General features: G+C 34.1%; 1 protein-coding gene across 1 annotated transcript in view; it reads right to left on the reverse strand.

Annotated features, from left to right (window-relative positions):
- Positions 1–20,519, reverse strand: part of RYR2 (ryanodine receptor 2) — a 379,203-nt gene that overhangs the window by 89,158 nt on the left and 269,526 nt on the right. The window contains exons 52-62 of the mRNA XM_029965125.1: positions 19,763–19,903; positions 18,912–19,075; positions 16,564–16,642; positions 15,820–15,909; positions 14,967–15,104; positions 12,175–12,252; positions 9,390–9,465; positions 8,040–8,166; positions 6,199–6,314; positions 4,608–4,672; positions 2,787–2,908 (exon numbers count right to left, since the gene is read on the reverse strand). Of these exons, the coding sequence (XP_029820985.1) occupies positions 2,787–2,908; positions 4,608–4,672; positions 6,199–6,314; positions 8,040–8,166; positions 9,390–9,465; positions 12,175–12,252; positions 14,967–15,104; positions 15,820–15,909; positions 16,564–16,642; positions 18,912–19,075; positions 19,763–19,903 (1,196 nt within the window). The remainder of the gene's footprint in view (positions 1–2,786; positions 2,909–4,607; positions 4,673–6,198; positions 6,315–8,039; positions 8,167–9,389; positions 9,466–12,174; positions 12,253–14,966; positions 15,105–15,819; positions 15,910–16,563; positions 16,643–18,911; positions 19,076–19,762; positions 19,904–20,519) is intronic.

Here is a 20,519-nt window from a genome sequence, read left to right on the forward strand (position 1 = left end):
TTTTTAAATATTTAACATAAGAAGTAGCCTCTAAAATGTTTTAAAACAATAAAAATGAATATGAACAATGTTTTTATTTCACATGTTTGAACTAATCCCTGTGCTGAGCAGTGCTCCATTGACAACAATGAAGAATGAAGTTTCGTGTTAATGCTCTGAAGCAGGAGCAAACTGCCCTACCCAAACTGACCCGGCCTCCAGACTTGGGAGGGATTTGTTCAATCTTCATGAATTCTTCTGTGTGAGAATTTTCACCAAGAACAACATCCATCTTGGTGTTAATATTTTACGTTGCAAACCCCCTTCATCCACTATCAATGGCATGAATAATATAACAACATTTTATTAAGCTACTTAATTATTAGGCACACTGGATATTTATTAGCCTCGCAATTAGAAGCAAAATATAAAATAAGCATGTCTGCACAGCTTATGGATGAGATCTGAACATGTTTTTCCATTGACAGACAAGAGCATGGCGTCAAATGAAAACATTTATGTCCAGAATCACAACAGCCAGGTTAATGTGGTATTGAATACAGCTAATGAGCCAGTGCACTTTAGCAACAGCAACTGCTCTATTTTAGAAATGAGTCTGTTTGGTGCATGTTCAGGGATCTCTGTTTACTTTTTATTCCATGATGCAGACATTTACTATATATTTCTTTATAAAGATCCTGGTTCACCAAGTCCAATATGAAAAGCTGAATAGAAGCATGTAGGCACCATGTAGATATTGTAGATATACAAATAGCTCACAATCTATTTTATGTTATGATATACAAATGTTATTCAACATTATATAAATGTTATTCAATTGACTGTACCATTCACTACTGATGCTCTGCTTTCACAAAGTGAGACTGAACCTGTTACCTCCAATGTAATTAGTTTAGGTTAAATAAATAAATAAATAAGTCCAAATGGCCAGTACTTAAATCGATGTCCAGAACCAATTTCATACAAATGCAGTAGTACAAGAACTTGTACCGTACTGTCAGATGGTCTAGTGGATAAGAAATGCAAAAAGCCCAATCCTGAAGAGGCTGCCTACAAGCGATATGGAATATAATGCCACCACATTTCAGGAAGAAGTCTGACCCATATTTTCCAGAAAAACAGATCCGTATTTACTGTATTTTCTGAACATGGAATGGTTTTTGCATATCTTAACACTCTCACTGCATTATCAATACCCAAAATTATACTCTTCCATAGCTTAATGAATGCAAGCTTATATTCACTGGAGAAAGAAAGCAGCCAGGAACTGCCCTTAGCTTGAAGAAAATACTATGTAGGAGGTGCACTCAAACAAATCTAATGAGAAAATTCAACAGAAAATCCAAAATTCAGCTTTGGTAAGCTCCCTTTAATACTGTAAGGGGAAAAAAATGCACAAAAATGTTGGGAATCTGTTAAAATATCCCAAAACAACCCTTCAGGAAATGGATCATTCAGTGTAGTTTCTATATCTTTGTGTCTTGATAATTAAGAAATAAATTGCTCATCAGGGCTAGCTATACCTATTATTCATTCAAGGTTTCCTTATAGGTGTTTTCTTTTCTTTAGCTGACCCATCTGGATGGCAGGTAACCCACTCAACTATGGTAGCAGCTCTGATCTTTATGCAAGGCTATATGTTCAGGAATCTCACACAGCTATAGAGCATATGTGCAGAAATCCTGAATCTCTATGCAGCAGGTATGATGACATATTTGACATTCCAGAAGTGTGGGGTTTATAAGCATGACTTAACAATTGCAAAAATACGGTTATCCAGGACATTACCGAAAGAAAAACAGCAGCTCATAAGAGTGGAAAATTATTTATATTCATGCATTTCAATAAAGTTTTTAAGCTCTTTGAAGAACACCATTCATATAAGCTGCCAGATCAAATTAGTCCATGAGATGGTGTAGGGTCAAGACAGCCATTACCTACTTATGCTTAGTATTGTTGCTAGAAACTCTTCAGTATTTACACAATCTTGCAAACCCTGCATGTCTGTATAACCACGAATTGGCTGTCAGCCTCAAAATACAGCAATTCAATATTCCATGCCCAATAACAGCCAAGAAGGCAACTATGATACATACATACATTACAGGTATTCAATAGGTCCTGTGTGAAGCTTGTAGTCCACCTTACTAAATGGGAAATGTGGGTTTCAATTCAATCAGAACTGAAATTAAGTGAAAACATATCTCAGAGAGATAGTCTAAAAAAAAAGGGTAACTTAAGGGAAATAATCAAGTGGGTATTTCTGTAATATTACTACTGTTATTACTATTTAGAAAACTAAAGAGCAGAAAGAATGCAACTCCCTCATTTTTCCTTTTTATGGTGGACATAACAATGATATTTACTGAATATCAGCTATAATATATGTTTGGCTTTTAAACCTACCATTAAATTTTGCAGCAATAATGATTTCAGTATATACCTATTTCCAGCAGTGAGAACCGATACATAATTGTATAGCCTGTGCCACAGACTTCCACAGTGCTCTATTGTGTGACACAGTGATAAATTTAAGGTCCCTGCATGATAAAATCATCCCCACTGCCTTTTAAACAGCACATAATAGTAACTCTGCACTCCTCTCCATTTTATACAATGAATTTTCCTAACGGGAAAAGAAAGTGAAAAAAGTTTAATCTGTTTAAAAAAGTTTCATTCAGAAAAATATTTCTCTGCCTTCCACTTCTCACTTTCTCACAGTCAACTGCTGCTGTTTAAAGACAAACACATATATGCATAGACATTAATATTATTTTAAGCTTTACCTTGTCACCATTTCTTTCTCTTTATTAGAGGCATGGCCTCCACTGCTGAGAGGTCTACTTGCTGAAGATAAGAAATACAGGCGATGATTTTTAAAATACTGATCAATCAAAGGGAGCACAACCTGAAATTACATCAGAAAGAAGTAGTTATCTCAGGACTTTCTTTACAATGTTCTGTATCACTCTGTAAGTCACAACTAAAGACAGGAGGTTTCAAATAGGTTTTCTGTTTTAAAATCTCTATGTGTTTTTTTTCTTTAATGTCTATTCCTCTTTGAATTTATTTAGTATACAAGGCACTTAATATGTCATCAAGAAAGGCAGCAGAAAAAAACTTTACATTATCTCTTGGTCTTGATCTGTGTGTTTATTCAGGAGGAGTACAAAGCAGAAAGTATAACTTAATTTTATCTCACAATTTCAGATTTTTCCCATACCACATAACCAAACAGAATTATTACTATTTGTTCCTTTTAATGTAGGTTTAAGAAAAATTCACCTACAACTGTCAGCACACTAACAGCATTTAATTCTAGATGCTGTCAAATAAAACTCCCAAAACAACCTCATTCATTAAGGGCTTGTCCATAGAAGTTTTACTGTTTACTTTCTGTGACTATTACTCAGTACCTACTGAAGGTGTCAGCCACGAGGACACCCAAAGTAAACTGCCAATAAGAAAACCTGAAATTGCTTCCTTTTTGGAGCATGATTCACAAAAAAAGTGGAATGCTATCTTGTGAGTCAGTGAACTTGGCAAATAATACCACATGGAAGTACTCTTAAGGTATTGAAATTACAATTTACTGGAAGGATATCAGGGTTAGAAAATGCTACAAGTAGCGTATTAGAGAGACTGCTATCAGCAGATCCAGGGAGAGGATTCTTTCTCTCTCTCAGCACTGGTGAGACCACCTCTGAAGTGCTATGTCTAGTTCTGGGCTCCCCAGTACAAGAGAAACATTGACATACTGGAGAGAGAGTCTAGTGAAGGGTCACAAAGATGATTAAGGTAATAGAGAATCTTTCACATGACAAGAGATTGAGGAAGGTGGGACGCTTTAGCCTGGAGAAGGCTCAAGGGGGATCTCATCAATGTGTATAAATATCTGAAGGGAGGGGGGGTATAAAAGATGGAGCCAGGCTCTTTTATGCTGTGACAAAACCAGAGTCAATGGGCACAAACTGAAACATGGTAAGATCTCTCAGACCATCAGGAAACACTTTTTCACTGTCAGGGTGACTGAGCATTGGCACAGGTTGCCCAGAGATATTGTGGAGTCTCTGCCGTTGGAGATACTCAAAAGTTATCTGGACATGGTTCTGTGCAACCTGCTCTAGATGACACTGCTGAGAAAGGGCCCTTCCAACCTCAGTCACTCTGTGACTCTATGATGGAGACAACAGCATGGTTTTAAGACAAAGAAAGAAATAACTAATGTGACACTAACAGATACATGGCTGTGTTAATTCCAATGACTGTTGTTCACATTTACCTGCCTGAATATTGTAAAAGAGAAAAATCTACAATAGACTAAGCTGGAAAACAAAATGTAGGGAGCTTATGGAAAATATCATATGAGTAGTTGCATATCATGGAGCAAGGAAATAACCAGAATAAAAATATAATCCTGTAATTTTCCCACATCTATACTTCATCCTACATTATTTTCAAGCTATTTTTATTACTACTGGTTTAATTAATGAAATAATGAATTTAACACTGAAAAATGCAACTATAATAATAACAGTCACTAAATAATACTTTCTCACTTAAATTACTCACAATGTTGACAAAGAATAAGCAAAGATATACTGTACTTTGGCAAAAAACTTGATTTCTTGTTCATATGGGAACTGCTCTCCTTTGCCTCTGCTGCCACCATCTGCAGAGAGAAAAAAATTAAGCTCCCTGTCATATATCCTAATTACAGTCTATTCTGCATTTTTCTTAGAAAGTGTACACTATAAGCAAATAATACTGGTCAGCTTTAGATGTAAATTTAAGATAACTCGAACACTATACACACTAGCTAAAGTAGCATTTTATGACTACCTCATGTGAAGAAAAGTAATAGCAAATAAAATGTGGAAAGAATAATTGTTCAGATCTCTATAAAAGTTTAGACATCTCATAGTCCAAAGAGATACGGATATTTTTGTGAGATAAAGATCTGGTGCTTGTCTCTTCCTGTTACAGGTGATAATTTGAAAGCCTTACTCAGATTCTAATCAAACACCTTTCTCCAGTTGTTCCTAGGAGAAACAAAATTAATGAATTTTTTACTCCTTATATGTGGACTTCATCTAAAGGACAAAATTAACGGTTACATCTACCCAATTGAAATTTAAATTGCTTCACTTCACTATAAAAATTACTATAAAAATCAAAACTGCACAATCAAAAAAATAAAATCTGGTACTATTTCTCCTTTATTTAATTGTCCTGTCTTTGTTAATCCATTGCGGGACTTGAATGGTATTTGTCCCACCAATGCTTCTAGTGTTTCAGTCTTTATTCATTATCTTTCTTGCAATTATGACAAATTTATATAATTAAGAAGGATAAAGCCATGGTAATCATGGTAATCTTCTGCATCAGCAGAAGAAGTAACCTGATGAGGTATCAAGACCAGACTTTTGCTAGTGTAAGTAACCATCATACAATAATTCATAAATCTGATAATTTCCACTTTGAAACTAGATAGACTTTTGGGTGAGGATTGATTTAGTCAATCTTGATGTTCCTGTTACTGTCAATTACACCACCTATGATGACACATGAGGCACAGTATATGTTGTGTGTCACTTATAACTCCCATGGTCACAACATGCATCTAGCCAGGTTTTTTTGGCTTTTACTGCTCATGTAAGAAGCAGACTTGGGTCACTGAACTTTTATATCTTTTTTATCTTCACCAAAAGTAGGTAAAGTTAAATCCTTCATAGCACTGCTGACAAAACATGTGCCAGGTGTTTGTGAAAGAACCTTCCAATTGTGGGAGTTTGTCAAAGAGATTTCTCTACTCCCTTCTCCAGAGAACATTTCAGAATGGTACAAACAACTGGTTTCATTTGCTTTCTGAAAAAGGGATTATATATGATAGTAACTATTAATGTGCACATGTGAGAGATTATAATTTTGTGCATAAATGCAAGGGAGCATCTAGTTTCTTTTTCAAAGAATGAAAGTTATCATAAATTTTGGCCAAACACTTTTAATCTGATGAATGAATATGGGAAACTGGAATGAATGGCAACCACATAACTTTTCAAAATTCATAATCTTCATCAACTATAGGAAATTAAGGGGAAAATTAGTCCAGGAACATGTTATTTTTAAAAATTTTCTAGTTTTTTTATAACATCATCTTAGTAATTATTTGAAAAAAATGTGCAAGGGATACTATACCAAACTCCAGAATGTACTGATGGGCTTCATCCACGTATCTTATAAGCTGCTGAAGGAAACTGTAGGCAAACCGTTTCTCAATGGAAGGCGTGTCTAATTCCAGGTCCTTAAGTCCTCTGTAAAAAGAAGCAATTTTCACACACACACACACACACAGAAGGACTAAAAGCAGTCTTATCTCTCCATGTAAGCTGACACCATTTTCTCTAGTAACAATTAAGTGCTTATTAACAGAAGAATTTTTTGTGTTTGACATAAACAGTACTCTTACACTTATTCAAGTTTTGAGCAATTTCTTAAAACACAACTAAGATTTCCCAGCTAGAGCATTACAGAAAAATGAGACTTGTCAATCAAGTTAATCCACTATTATTATAATTTCTTTCCATTATTTGTAAGGCATTACTATCTTATATTTTCCTTCCAGGATTGATTCTTGGGTGAGGGAGTTTTGATGCTTCCAAAATACTTTGATTTAAGCAAATTAGAAGGAAATCTAATGTTCATTACTATGACTTTTCCCCAAAAGTCTGTTTGCAATGGAAAATCTTTGAATAGTTATGTAGCATTTATAAAAAAATCAGAGAAAAACTAAATAAAGTGATGGGATTGCTCTTCCAGCATGTTTCATCATAGTTACTAATCTGATATGAAAAGCACTTCCTTCAACAAGTATGAATCTTCAGAGAGTGAATCCATGACATGGGCTGATTTCTGCTGGCAACAAGTTAGCATTGACATATGCCTTGATTATGCAGGATCAGGACTTAATTAATGGCACACAAAGAAACCATCCTTAATGAGCGAGACTGAATCACAGCCACCTGGTCCCCCATCAGAAGCACCAAGTACATTAGTACTCAGCTATGTTGCAAGTTTAAAAAGTATAACTACTTCATATATATTGAATATAACTGACTGTGTAGTGCACATTTATGCTTTAAATTAAAACACTGACGATGGTAGGGTTCAGTTTCAGAAAAACAGATCCTGGAATTAAAACAGCTTTGTCAGCTGTTGATACCAGTAAGGGTACAAGAATGTCTGCTTCATTAAGGTTATCTGATCAAGGACCTCAAGAGGGTAATAAAAAAGAAGCCATAAATAAGAACACTTGAGTCACAAACCCAAGAGAGAACGGATAAAGAAGACAATGCTGGAGAATGAAAGTCTCCAGTTACTAAATAAGGGGCCATTAAGAAACTTCAGACACAACTTTGGAGAGGGACCACCTGTATTTTGTAACTCCTAAGAGGAGGGGACATGAGGATTTGGAATATTTGAGGCAGATCAGTGGAACTACACAAACCAATGATGGACTGTGCAGCAGTAAAGTATCAAGAGCAGAGGGGAGAAGAGGCAAAAAGAGCTTTAAAAATGGCTGATCAGATGTAAACTGTGGCCTGTCAATATAGTTTTCTGACTGAGCCCTGTACCTCATCACTAGAGTTTGTCCTATAATCTTATTATATATGCTATATAATTTTATTACTTGTAGAAAATTAGAAAGTTTACTAACAGTTGGATGTATGGAGACACACCAGAAAGAAAAAAAACAGGCTGCAGAGTTGAGAATAAAGGCGGAAGATGATGTGTAGAGATTCTGGAGAACTCTGCTTATGCCTTCCAAAACATTGCTACTATCTCTGTAATGCATTTCTTCCTTACAATGTTTTAAATGAAGGAGCTCATCCTTATTCCCAGGCACTGAAACCTAAAAATGATCATAGAGCTTTCTTTTGATTAAAAAAACAAACAAAAATCCCCAAAACTAAACCACCAAACAACAAACAACCACCACTACTGAGGACTATTAGAAAACTTCTGTTACAGAGAATTACCTGGAGACAACATATCCATTAATCTGCAGAAATTTCAGAATATCCTGTGCTTTTTCTCTGTCCTTGGCTTTTTCTTTGGCAGTGAGTGTATCGTAAGGAACAAGAAGAGGATGGTTGCCTCCTCCTACTATGGAACATCAAGAGAAATAAAAATTAGTTAAAGAGTTTTCTGTTGACATGGTAAGTCCTAGTAGGCAAAAGCACTCTCATGTACATAGCATGTTACAGTAAAATCTAGTCTGAAATAACAATAATACATTTGTCTGTTTCTTTACACAAACTTTAAGAAACATTCACATGGGAACTTTGGACATGGCTGCATAGTTCTGACAGAGTTACTGCAAGTACCAACTAAATACGCTGAACCTACCGCAAGAACTCTTAAAGAACAAAGTGCCCAACTGTTACAAACATTTATTACAATTACAACTTCGTGTAATGAAACTGGAAATATTTCAATAAATTACGCATAATTTAATAAGAAAATAATGATATTAACAAATACATAAACATATACAGTCCTGCTTTTAAACATTCTGACAAGGCTCATTGAGTTTAGCAAGCTATACACATATTTAAAAATATATTAAAGTGATACAGTTCTACTTTATAATAATAAATTAAAGACAGAAAATTAGAATGCATTTTTCAAATATGGTTCACACAACTGTCCAACCTGATTAAAAGAATGCTTATCAAAGCTAAACAGAATAAACTGCATTGGTATTGCTTACAAATATCTGATGTATCGATACATCCCTGAAAGTAGACACTTAATTTGGCAGGAAAATAATGCTGCTATTATTAACATAAATATCTGCATAAAAAACAACATTCTTAGGATTTCAGCTTCTAAAATCACCATCACATAATAGAACACAATAAATTCCTACAACAATTGCTCTGAAACCCCAGGAAATTGTAAGGGCAATGATCAGACTCATCTCAGAAAAAATACTATAGCAAGTCTCTAATAATAGTAATATTTCTAAAAAGGAACAAATTCCCTCTATAAAAATCCTTGGATTTTTTTTAAGCCACATATTATAAAATTTTCTATTACTTCGAAAAGATTAATGCTGTAAGAAAAATATATTAATGTAGCTTCAATTAATTTACAGCCTTTGAGTTCTCTTCCCGTGATATATTTGAATTGGTAAGCTGCTTAAACAAGAACATGTGGTACTATAAAAACTTCCAGGTACTAAACATCACAACAGATACTTTGTTGTTTCTTCTTTGTCCTTTTAATATGCTGTTCCTTTTTCTGTTCATCTGTTTTCTCAAATGCATAAACCAAGCTAATCACAGTGAACTTAAAATACTGAAAATATTTATAGTTAATATTACCTTTTGCTTCAAGCTCCATTTTCTTTTTCTTTGCCCATATGTTATGGTAGTTTTCAGCCATCATCTCAGCCATAGCCTTAGGAAAATGGAGAGCTTAGAGATATGTCTTGCAATGCTTAACTCTCAAAAAGGACAATTTTCTGGTTCATAATAAATAACAAGTTTTGTTATCTGGGACGTTCAATACAATTATGCTATAATGATTCACTGGAAACAAGCTTTTATTGAAAAAATTTTATATAGAATTTGGGTAGAATGGGCATAGGTATAGGAGTTAGGAACCTGGTGTTGAAGAACGAACTGTTAGTAAAAAAAGGGAGGAACCACAAAGAGAAGTATAGTCTGGAAAGAGTACTGGGCTGTAAGATGGGGTACTTGATTCTTCAAGGACAAAAAGAACCCTCTGAAGGCCCTGGTCAGGGAAATAAAGAACAGCAAGCCAGAGGACTGAATCAACATTGTTACTGCTGGTTGCAAACTTATCATATACCCATGGATGTGGATATTATGCTCATTTTTGTGGGCACAGTGTTAAAGGCATCAACCATTTTACCACATAAATTCTTCTATACCTTCTTCCTATAAAACAAACTCAGACTGGCAAACTAGAAGCTAGATCCCAGGCAAAACAGACAAGCTCTCCAATCTCTAACTAGAAGGAACTACTATTCCAACATGAAACAACTTTTTAAACCCACCTCTTCTGTTCCCCTGGTTGTATACCCCACACACACGGTTGTACAGAGGGGTGGAATTTTCTGCAGATTTCATTTTTCATTTCTTTCATGAAACCACAGAAACATTCTGCTCATCTTCGGTAAAGGTATTGAGTAATGAGTATTCCCTTTATTTGTGAGAATACTCATGATTTCACAAACTTTTCAGCTGTATCCTGTGCAGGGCTAAGAGTTGTATTCAATGATCCTTGTAGGTCCCTTCCAACTCAGCATATTCTGTGATATCTTGTTCATAAGACAATTCATTTCATAAACTTTTCTCCAGTGAATATATTATTGCACATATCTCTTCTGCATGGTAGATGCTTTCTATCATGCACACTCGGATCCTGGTGTTTTGATAATCCCAACTAGGACCTTGGAAGAATGTAGTATAGTCTGTGTTTTATTTCCTTGGAAAGCAGGATGCTATGAGGATGTTTTCAGAGCAAGACCTAGCTACTCACGGAGCCAGGATGTGACCAGGTGATGTAAGACCAAAATGAGAAGTATTTTGGAGAGTTACAGTTTTAGACATGGTCAGTTCCTCCTAGCATATTATTTGCACAGGATGATGTAAAAATTGAACAGCATTAATTCTTACAAACTAGTTAAAACAAAGAAAGAAAGAAAGAAACCACAAAAACAAAACACCTAAAAAACCCCACAACTCTGTTCAAAACAATTAACTTTGTTCTAACAATTTATCTAAGCCTGAACTCCAACTCGGAAGATATTAAACAATTTTAAAAATGTTCAAAATTAAATACACAATTTTTAAAACTCGGATCTCATTAATACTAACATGTTTGGATATTTCATGAATGTCTGTATCAGGACAATTAATAGCTGAAATTGCATTTTAATTAAATTTACTTAGCTCTAAAATAACATATTCTGAAACTGGTTTCAAAGACCTCTCTTCACAGGGCAAATGAATCATAAAGTCAAGGCTCTGCTTTATAGCTAAGGGCTACAAAGGAAATTCAATTAATGATGAGTATTAGAGGGTATGGGACTAACAGAAGTTCTAAGGAATCTTTGTTATCAGAATAAGATAAGAGTGTAAGAAGAGACAGAAGTTGTTATGTAATTATCAATTTTATGAACTCTTTGCAATAATCACCAGTGTAATGACAGTTAACTGGCAGAAAATTCTTATTACTGTAAAGCTAGTCAACAATCTAAAATGGTTAGAAATATAAAACGCGAAACTACAAGACAGAAATCAAGGAAAAGAAATCCAGTGTGAGAATTTGATACAGTATAGTATATACTGTACAATTAGCCAATTATCTACTACTGCTGCTTGTGTCCCTGCACCATACCAAAGCTTAGTATGGGCAAACTTCACCCTGTGTTTCAGGAGTCTATTGTAGTCAGCTTTGAACACCATGTTGCAATCACTAGACTGGTAAAAACATTCATACTAACTGATTTAAAACTATTTAGTATGCCTACATAATACTGTAATCATATTCACAGTAAATAAGTAGGTTGTAAAAACTAGCATCATGCTCCATCAAACACCATAAAAAAATCCTAACTAATGACAGAAATGTCATTTATTAACTAAAATATATTGTTCCAGACAGCAGCAATCTATGGATAGGTCTGTCAAAATCAGACCTGCAATTCCTTCATTCTCTAATCTCACAATATTTATTGTAGCAACAGTTCCTAGTTCTTATTTCTTCCGTTTAGGAAAAAAAAAAAGGCAACGACAAAATGTTTTGGACAGATAACAGAGAAATGAATGAAAAACAGAAAAGATCGGTGCTGCTAGCTCTTCTAAACAGGATTGTCTTCAAAACAACAAATGTTCACAAAGAGAGCTGGGAAAATCAGTCCAGGAATACAGAAAATTTTGAAGCTTTTCAACATGAACCATATTTTTTAAGCAACAGAGGATCAAGGAGAAATTATAGAAAAGAAAAAAAAAAACCACAAAAATCAAAGCATATCAAAGAAAGTAAGATTTGGTAGCAAATTATTTAAAATAAACTAGCAGAACTTAAATATTAAATTATAAAAAAAAAGGGTAGGCAGTTTAAGTGTTTCTGACTTACATGTAAGTCTCTGGAGAGGGTGACATTGCTCATATCAATTGCTCGAGGAGTGTAACCATGGGCTGTATCTACAGAGATCTGAATGACAAATGTGCAAAACAGTCAAGTTATGCAAGCATTTAAAATGAAGAAGTTATCATTAACAAGGTAGGAAAGTAGTGAAAGAACTTCTGGAAAAAGTAACTTGTATATCTCTAGAGAGCAAAAAGATCCTATGTAGCCCAACTGAAAATAAACCAAGGTCATAAACCTAAGTGAGAACTAGGCAAAGATCAACAAAGTTTATTCCCAAGGACAGCCAGCCATCAGACACAAATCCCTCTCATTCAAAGGCAAATTTTACTTGAACTCCTTTAAGGTTTTAACCTACCTCTTGTGGATCAGGCCATACTGAAGTTATAATAAAATCTCTGCATTTTCTAGAGATTTTTTTTTTCTCAGCAGGCAAAATCTCAGACAATCACATTGAAGGTGAATTCGGGCAAAAATCAAACTCTGAATTTGGCTTTTCAACCATATTTCTACATTTAAGACTAGAATCTACAAAATACTTCTCTTTTGCCTTCTGTTCCTCCTCTCCACTCAGAAAATATCACCATTTTGTCATTCTTTCTTTCTACTACCTGAATTTGTCACAGCTTTGTTCATTACAGAGACACAAATGGTCAAAGAAGGTTAAAAAATTATGGAGTTTCTCTGGGTGACAAGCCACTGATACAAGAAGTGTGGCTAGGAAAGGGGAAAAAAGTGTGGCTAGAAAAGGGGCATTGCTAGGCTTCCCTCTACGTATTCTGCAGTAATAGATATATGTCTCCCTCAGGTAGGTCTTCCTGTAGAAAGAATAGTGTCCAGACTTTTGCTCCTATTTGTGATATTATTTTAATATGCATTTATATGAGCATGTAGAGGTCTAAAAGTTTGAAGGCTACCTTTCAAAAGGTAGTTATTATTCATAGACAATAGCATAAAGGATGTACAAGCAGCACACTAAATAAATACTAAGAAAATACTATTTTCTAAAGTAAACAATGCAAGCATTGTTACATTAACATGAAGGTAGTGATTAAATTCACAATCCTAAACATCCACTGGTCAGATTATGTGACCAATACATCTGTTCTAGAACAAGCAGCAGTCACAAGTATCGAGGCCATGTTACTGAGAACACAGCTATGCTGGGCAGGACACGTCTCCAGGATGAAGGACCACTGTCTCCCTAAGATCCTGCTTTGTGGTGAACTTGCCACTGGCTGCCGCACAAGAGGAGCCCCGAAGAGAAGATACAAGGACTCCCTGAAACAACATCTCAGCCTTGGCCATATTGATCAACACAACTGGTCTGCTCTGGCCTCCAATCGGGAGGCCTGGAGACACACCATCTATAACGCTGCTGATGCCTTTGAGAACGCACACAGGATCACTCTCCAGGAGAAAAGGCAATGCAGAAAGAATCGTGTCTTGCAGAATATACCACCTAAGGAATCTTTCTGCTGTGCCTTTTGCAATCAGATATGTGATTGGCCTCATTAGCCACCACCGTGCCTGTAACAAATGTGGACAGAGCCTTTCCCAAATCTTCGTTCACGAAGCCTAGCCATGATGATGATGGGATGACAGCGCATTTTAAAAACATAATGATTACTAATATGATAATGTACTCTGAAATACAGAAATATTTTAGGTTTCAGAAACTCTTCTAGAAAAGTTATACAAATTCATTATAGTAAGGGAAGATAGTAAACATAGCTACAAAAGTTGTTCTCATTGTTATAATTTGAATCTCAACTAAAAAGCTACTCATTCTGAGATCCTTATGCTTAAAGCATATACAAATATCTCTATCACTACAGTCTTCGAGACTGGTATTATACACACCAGAAAGTCAGGAAATTTGGAAGTCAGTAATTTTGGAAGGCAATAATAGTGTACAAACTATAACCTGTAGTTTAGCCCAAGTACTAAATGAAATCACTTTATATACACTAGGGTCTATATAGAGCTGAGAGGTCGGTTCAACTGTTCATTTTACACAGGTATATCACCACTCAAACATGTAAATAATGCAGAGCTGAGTGGACAGAAGAGGAAAAGATTTTTCCCCTCCAGTTTATTTCACCTATTTGTTTGCCCTCCATGTGTGTCTGTGTGAATGAGATTTTCTCACCTCCCTAGTTTAATTGCAAAGTATGTGGAGCTCTAAGAGAACTTAGTGTCACTATTTCTCCATTTTATCCTTACAGAATTTTGATTTCAGAAGTCCATTCAAAAAGATAAAAAATAATTCATAATTTTGGCAATCTATGGATGTAAATTTATGCTGCGTAACATTGATTCTTAAGTTTACTTGAAAAAAAAAGTATAAAAGTAACTTTTACATGAACTTTTATTTATTTCTTTATATACTTAAAGGTGTCATAGACAGCAAATTTCAAAAAATAGCAGACTAAAATCATATTAATGCAATTAATATGTAATCACCAGCTGGAGTAAATAAGTCCCCTTAATACCACGGTTAATTTTAAATCAGGTGAACAGATCCATTCTTATTTCAGTTTTGTTCATTTTATTTTTTTTGAAAATGTTTATTAGCATATTACTTTGGAGCAAGGAAATAAAGTTCCAGCTTCAGTGAACAGAACTCCAAACCAATTGTCAGAATTGTACAATTATCTGTGAAAAATGCTTTCACATATTTTTATGCTACAAGTTTATTTCATCACTTTTAAAATCAAAGACCAGAGAGCAGATTTTGCATGCCTTCTTTTTAAAAAGTTTTTAGCAAAATGACTCACTTGGCTGGTTTGAGATATGCGACGCGTCCGATTATACAGTGCCATGGAGTCTCCCTCCCGTGTTCTTTCAATTCGCCATCCCCATGCCAGCATAGTTTTTAATGATTCTTTGATTGGCCATCGATAAATTTCTTTCTCCTAGAAGAATGTACATACAGTAATTAACTTGTTCATTACAGCTGTACAGAGCAAAAAAAGAGTTTGGACGTTTCCTGTTTATGAGATGCAAAGAAATGTACGTAAATCAACTCTTATGGCCCAGGGTTAATGAAACGAGGCAAATAAATCATGTAAGATATTAAAAAGCTTATTTATAATTTTAGGGTTGGGCAGAAGAATTCTGGCCCTGCAGGAAGCTGATAATCTTATCCTGTTAACAGCATTCTCAGACATGAAGTCAAAGGTAGAGCAGTAATTCCCAGGAGTAAGTGTTCTGTCTGCTACATGAACCAAAAAAACAAAATCACAGAATCATAAGAAAGTCTATATTGAAATAGACCTCTGGACATCATCTGCCTCTACCTTCTGTTGAGATCAGACAAGCTAACCTAATTGGGCTATGAATTATTTTACTATATTTTAATGTATTTAATATATTTGACTATAAAATTTACCAGCATTATCACACTTCAGTTTCACCGTAAGTTATGCCATATAAATTCAGCCATGTGAGAAAACAGATTGAGTGGCTTATTTAATATACAATAAAACCCTTCTATATCTTTTCAAGATTTGGGGGAAGGCAACAACCACACATTAACTGACGTACTCCAAATAATCTTTTAAAATTATATAAACACAAGATGATATTTTCAGTGATATTTCAACCACCCTGAATGAACAAATTCCTTACCTTTTCAGATAGTAACTTATATTGTTTCATTAATGGTTGCACTTTTGCAGATTCAGAAAATGTTTCACCATACGTCCATCCATTGGCAAACTGAAAACAGCAACAATAAGTAAGGAAAAAACGGAGAAAAGCAAAAAATTATGAAAAATCCTATTTTTATTGGTATAAATTAACTGAACAATGCTTCTGCAGACCTGTTCTCTTAAAGTTTCTTTTCTACCATTTTCTCAACATTTTCTCAACCAACATTTATATTATCTGTACATTGAAAAGTGAATCATGTAGTGTGCCATCTTTTTGCGAATTAATGATTACCCAAAGCTATCATATCAATACTCTTTTCTTCTGCAGATTTATATGGAGCAGAATATCATGCTACAGTGGAGTAGCTATTTCTAACAGTGGACAAACAAATGGCACGAAGGAATAAAAATGCTAAAGACCTTTTTTGTTAAAAAAAAAAGTAATTTCAAGCCCATAAAACTGCTAAACAATTAGCAAGTATGTTTACTCAAAAGTCAACAATAAAAATAATGAAATGATGAAACATTATTTTGAAACACTCATATGCACTTACAGAACTTTTCTTCAAATACATTTCAAGAAAATTATGTGTTTATATCTTATCTACATACTAACTTGTAGCATTTTAAAAACAATAACATCCAGAGTAAAACATTTTAAAAATGAAATGGATTCAAATAAAAAAATCTGATTTTGCTTTAACAGGAACATAGATTTTACCTTTTCCATTGACCATTTATCATGAGCATGTTCTGCATATTTGTTAATGAAATATTCTAGCTTTTCAGGGATTGTAATGCTGAAAGTGAAGAGAAAATGAGCATTATATCAGACATGCTAAAATGTGAATGCTTTTGTATTGAAGAAAACTTCAAAATATATAACTAATATTGCATATATCAATTCAACACATCTTACTGTGCTGTTCTTCCTCACCTACAGTTTGTTCCAAGGCCTAATTAAATCAAGGAAGAAATCTGAATTATTTAATGGGCACTGAATGACAATCACAGCTGCTGTAGGAATTTTATTTCTTTGAAATGTGTGCAGGGAAAATCAATAATGATATTGAGCACTCATGCTCCTTGACACATATTTCTTTTATTATCATTTTCTTAGTATTAAAGATAAAACTATGACTTATAGTTTCAGAATTATGGTAGTAACTTATGGCACATGTCCATTATAAACTAAGTGCGATAACAGTCCTTTTAGAAACACATCATCTATTTTATACATTCCTAGAAATTATATGATATGCTTGAAGCACACTAACTTATGCAACTTGAAAATTACATGCCTAATGCTTTATTTTCCAACACACCAGTGAATATTTAAAATATTAAAATCCTTATTCAAAATAATAAAAAGCCACACAAATTAACACACTAGCCTTTCAAGAGATGTACAAGACAGTGTAGAAGTTAAGGTTTCTGAGGTAGTAAAGAAAAAGGAATGATTTTTAGTTGTCAAGCAAGATAGAACCTTCTTCGAGAAATAATTTATCAAATATCAGTAGTTTTCTTCATCTGCATTCTTACAAATGAAAAGGATTAACTGCTTCTTGGTCATTGCTGAAATAACAAAATCTTCCCTTCTAACACATAGGATTTGGTAGTAGAAGTGTTACAGTGCCACCTACTGCAAAGTAGAAGAGTCTGGATTTTAATTTTCAGTCATAAGAAAAAGCAGAAATGCAAACCAGAAATGTCTGAGTAACAGTTTGCAAGAGTCTAACCACATACAAAGGTCAGAAAATATTCATCCAGCACTTTCATCAGTTTTTTTATTGTTTGAAAGAGTGTATTTCAGGGGGAACTCTACTAGTGCTATAATACTTCAAATAATTTCAGAAATGCAGTGAACTGACAAGTACAAAAATGTCCTATTACCTACAGCTTAATATAAATAGGTCTAGTAGTAAGCAATGTGATGCAGGATTTGCATGTTAAAAGAATGTTAAGATAATTTGTAGGTGACATAGAATTAGTGCTTTCTTTGTCTTGAAATATCACAGAACTGGTGACTGTATGGCAAAGAAGTGACCTATGGTTTCAGTAATGTTAAGTAACATTTTCTAAGTTTTTCAAATATATTCTATCTACAATTTTTCTCAGAAATGACACCAGATAAAATAATATTCAATTCGCTAAATGATAGTATAATATTCTTACTAAATTTTGTTAAACCTTCATATATTTTAAATACATTTTAGACAAATGAATTTTCATGGTGGTTGAAGTGATTTCTATATTCCAGACTAGACTGTGGCTTTTACTACCATATTTCAATGTGCATACATGTACAATCATGCTGTAACAAAGATATCAACCTACTGACAGCATTTTGTGTGCTGAATACAGGCAGAAAGCTCACTGAAGCACTTGAAGCAAATGTCTTACAAGAGGAATTTTTCAAGATACAGTGCATAGCCACACTTCTGTAAGACTGTTCTATAGAAAGGAAAACAGCATGCTGGCTGTAGTCAAAAATCAGGGCAGAAAATTTCCATTTAGATACGTGCTCTGTCTGGTTAATGTACTTAAAAAATCATGGTCAGAGTATGACGCCCAGAGAGAATGAATATCTTTCTACCCAATTCCCCATTATTCATAATAAAATGATTATATGAATGCATGATCAAACATAATTTTCTGTAGGTACACTGTCACTCACACATACTGGAATTAATGTCTTGTCACATGTTAATAATGACAGGGATGAGTAGGCTAGTCTACTTTTTCAACTCCTAAAAACATGATGGTTTGTTTGCAGCAGACATATAAAGATAATTGGACAATTCTATCTTCAGGGTAAAAATGCATTAAAAATATTCTAATTTGACCAAGAAATTAGTTATGTGACGTGATAGTTATTGCTTTACATGATTTAAAATAAATATTTAAGTAAAAATAAAAATTTAAAGTCTCAATTTTATCTAGAAGATAAGCATTCCAAAGAGAAGAAAAGCTGTAAGTTCCCATTATTCCAAACAACAGATTTCCCCCTCCCCCTCATTTACACATTCACAATTAAAAAAAACTAGTTGCAATGAAGTAATTCCTCACTTTGAGGTATCAACAGGTTGAGGATTAAAGTTCCCATCTGAATCCATTGAAGCCTGTTTTTCCATCATATTGACATAATTTGATTCCATGTAATCTGGAGGTAAGGCCCCAGCAACTGCGCTCAGACAAGGCAAAGCCAGTTTGAACAGTTCTTGTTCATATTTCTGTGGAAAACACCAGGAATAGGAAGTGAGTAGTGAATAGGAACTTTCAGCATCATTGCTGAAACTGATACAGCTATGTGTGAAACCAAGCAGCCACAGACTGGTTTGCTTGATGTGAAATTGAATCTTTGTTCTGAAAATAAAACTGACTGTCTAAAGCATGTAGATAAAGCTAGGATCAAGTCTTGTTCTTGCTCAAATAAATGAGAAAAGTGCTGACTTCACTGGCAGAAAAAATAGACATTTTTCAGATGCCTAAGAAGAAAATATAGCACAGGAATATGCGCAGCATTCCAAAATACTTAGATTTGAAATTTTAAGCAGATTTGTTAAAAACTGTCACAGAATGAATAAATACGTAACAAGGTGTATTATTAAATTTTTTTCCAATATAGAATCAATTCAAGGGTACTACAACTACTAAGCAGAGAACTGTACAGATCTATACAGATATATAACAAGATTACTGCTTTACTGATATATATTTTTTTAATGAGCAGAAAAATGGCATACCTACATTAAAGTAGAAGTTATAAGAGAAAGATTTAAATTTACTAAAGCCTGTATCTTTTCCTTCAAAGTGCATAATACAGTACTGACAAAAGCTGGGTAAAAATCACAGATTAAAGAAAAAAAGATTACATAGTAAGGATTTTACAGTAGTAGATGGATATTAAAATTACTTACCTTTTGAGATAAAGCATCAAAAATACCCCAGAACAACTTTCTGGATAAATGAAGTTCTTCTTCTGAGGCAGCACCAAAGTTACCCCATCCACTTGGCAAACAATAATACTTCCAGCATCTTTCATAATGATTTGTCAGCAACTAAAACAAAACATATTTCGAAAGCAAATAAAATTATCTATTGAGGTCCTTCCATTCTGGCACTTGACCATTACAGACATCAGAAAAATTTCTATCTTTTTATCAATAATCGATGTTGTGTTATCTCTTTTTTAAATCACTGGAGCATATACACACAGAATTAGAAGTTTTTTCATCTTTGTTTCAAAACTTTTTGGAAAAAAATCTTGCAAGTCACAGTCAGTAAAGATCTGACAGGATTCTCTTTTTCCAGTCAGAACAAATGTCAAGGTGGAAAAATGAAGACATTCATAATAAAAATCTGCATCATTTATGCACAAAAATGCGCACAAATAAAGACAGGACTTAAAAAAAAAAGTCTGATGTGCAGAAGTGAAGATTTTGATAACCAAAAATATAATCTTGATACTGCACAGTTCTGTTATACTTTTAATGGATCAGAGGGGGAAAAAAACAACAATACATGTAATATATTTTTATACCTTTATATTTAAATAATCTATTAATATCTATTTACTACTTAAATTGGTTGGATGATTAAAGAAAAAACAGAGATAAGAACTTACGTGCATATAGCCTGTAAAAAGACAAAAGTTTTATCATTTATGTAGAACCA

This window comes from Manacus vitellinus, unplaced genomic scaffold (assembly GCF_001715985.3).
Source record: "Manacus vitellinus isolate BGI_N305 unplaced genomic scaffold, ASM171598v3 scaffold_8_pilon, whole genome shotgun sequence".
Taxonomy (NCBI): Eukaryota; Metazoa; Chordata; class Aves; order Passeriformes; family Pipridae; genus Manacus; species Manacus vitellinus.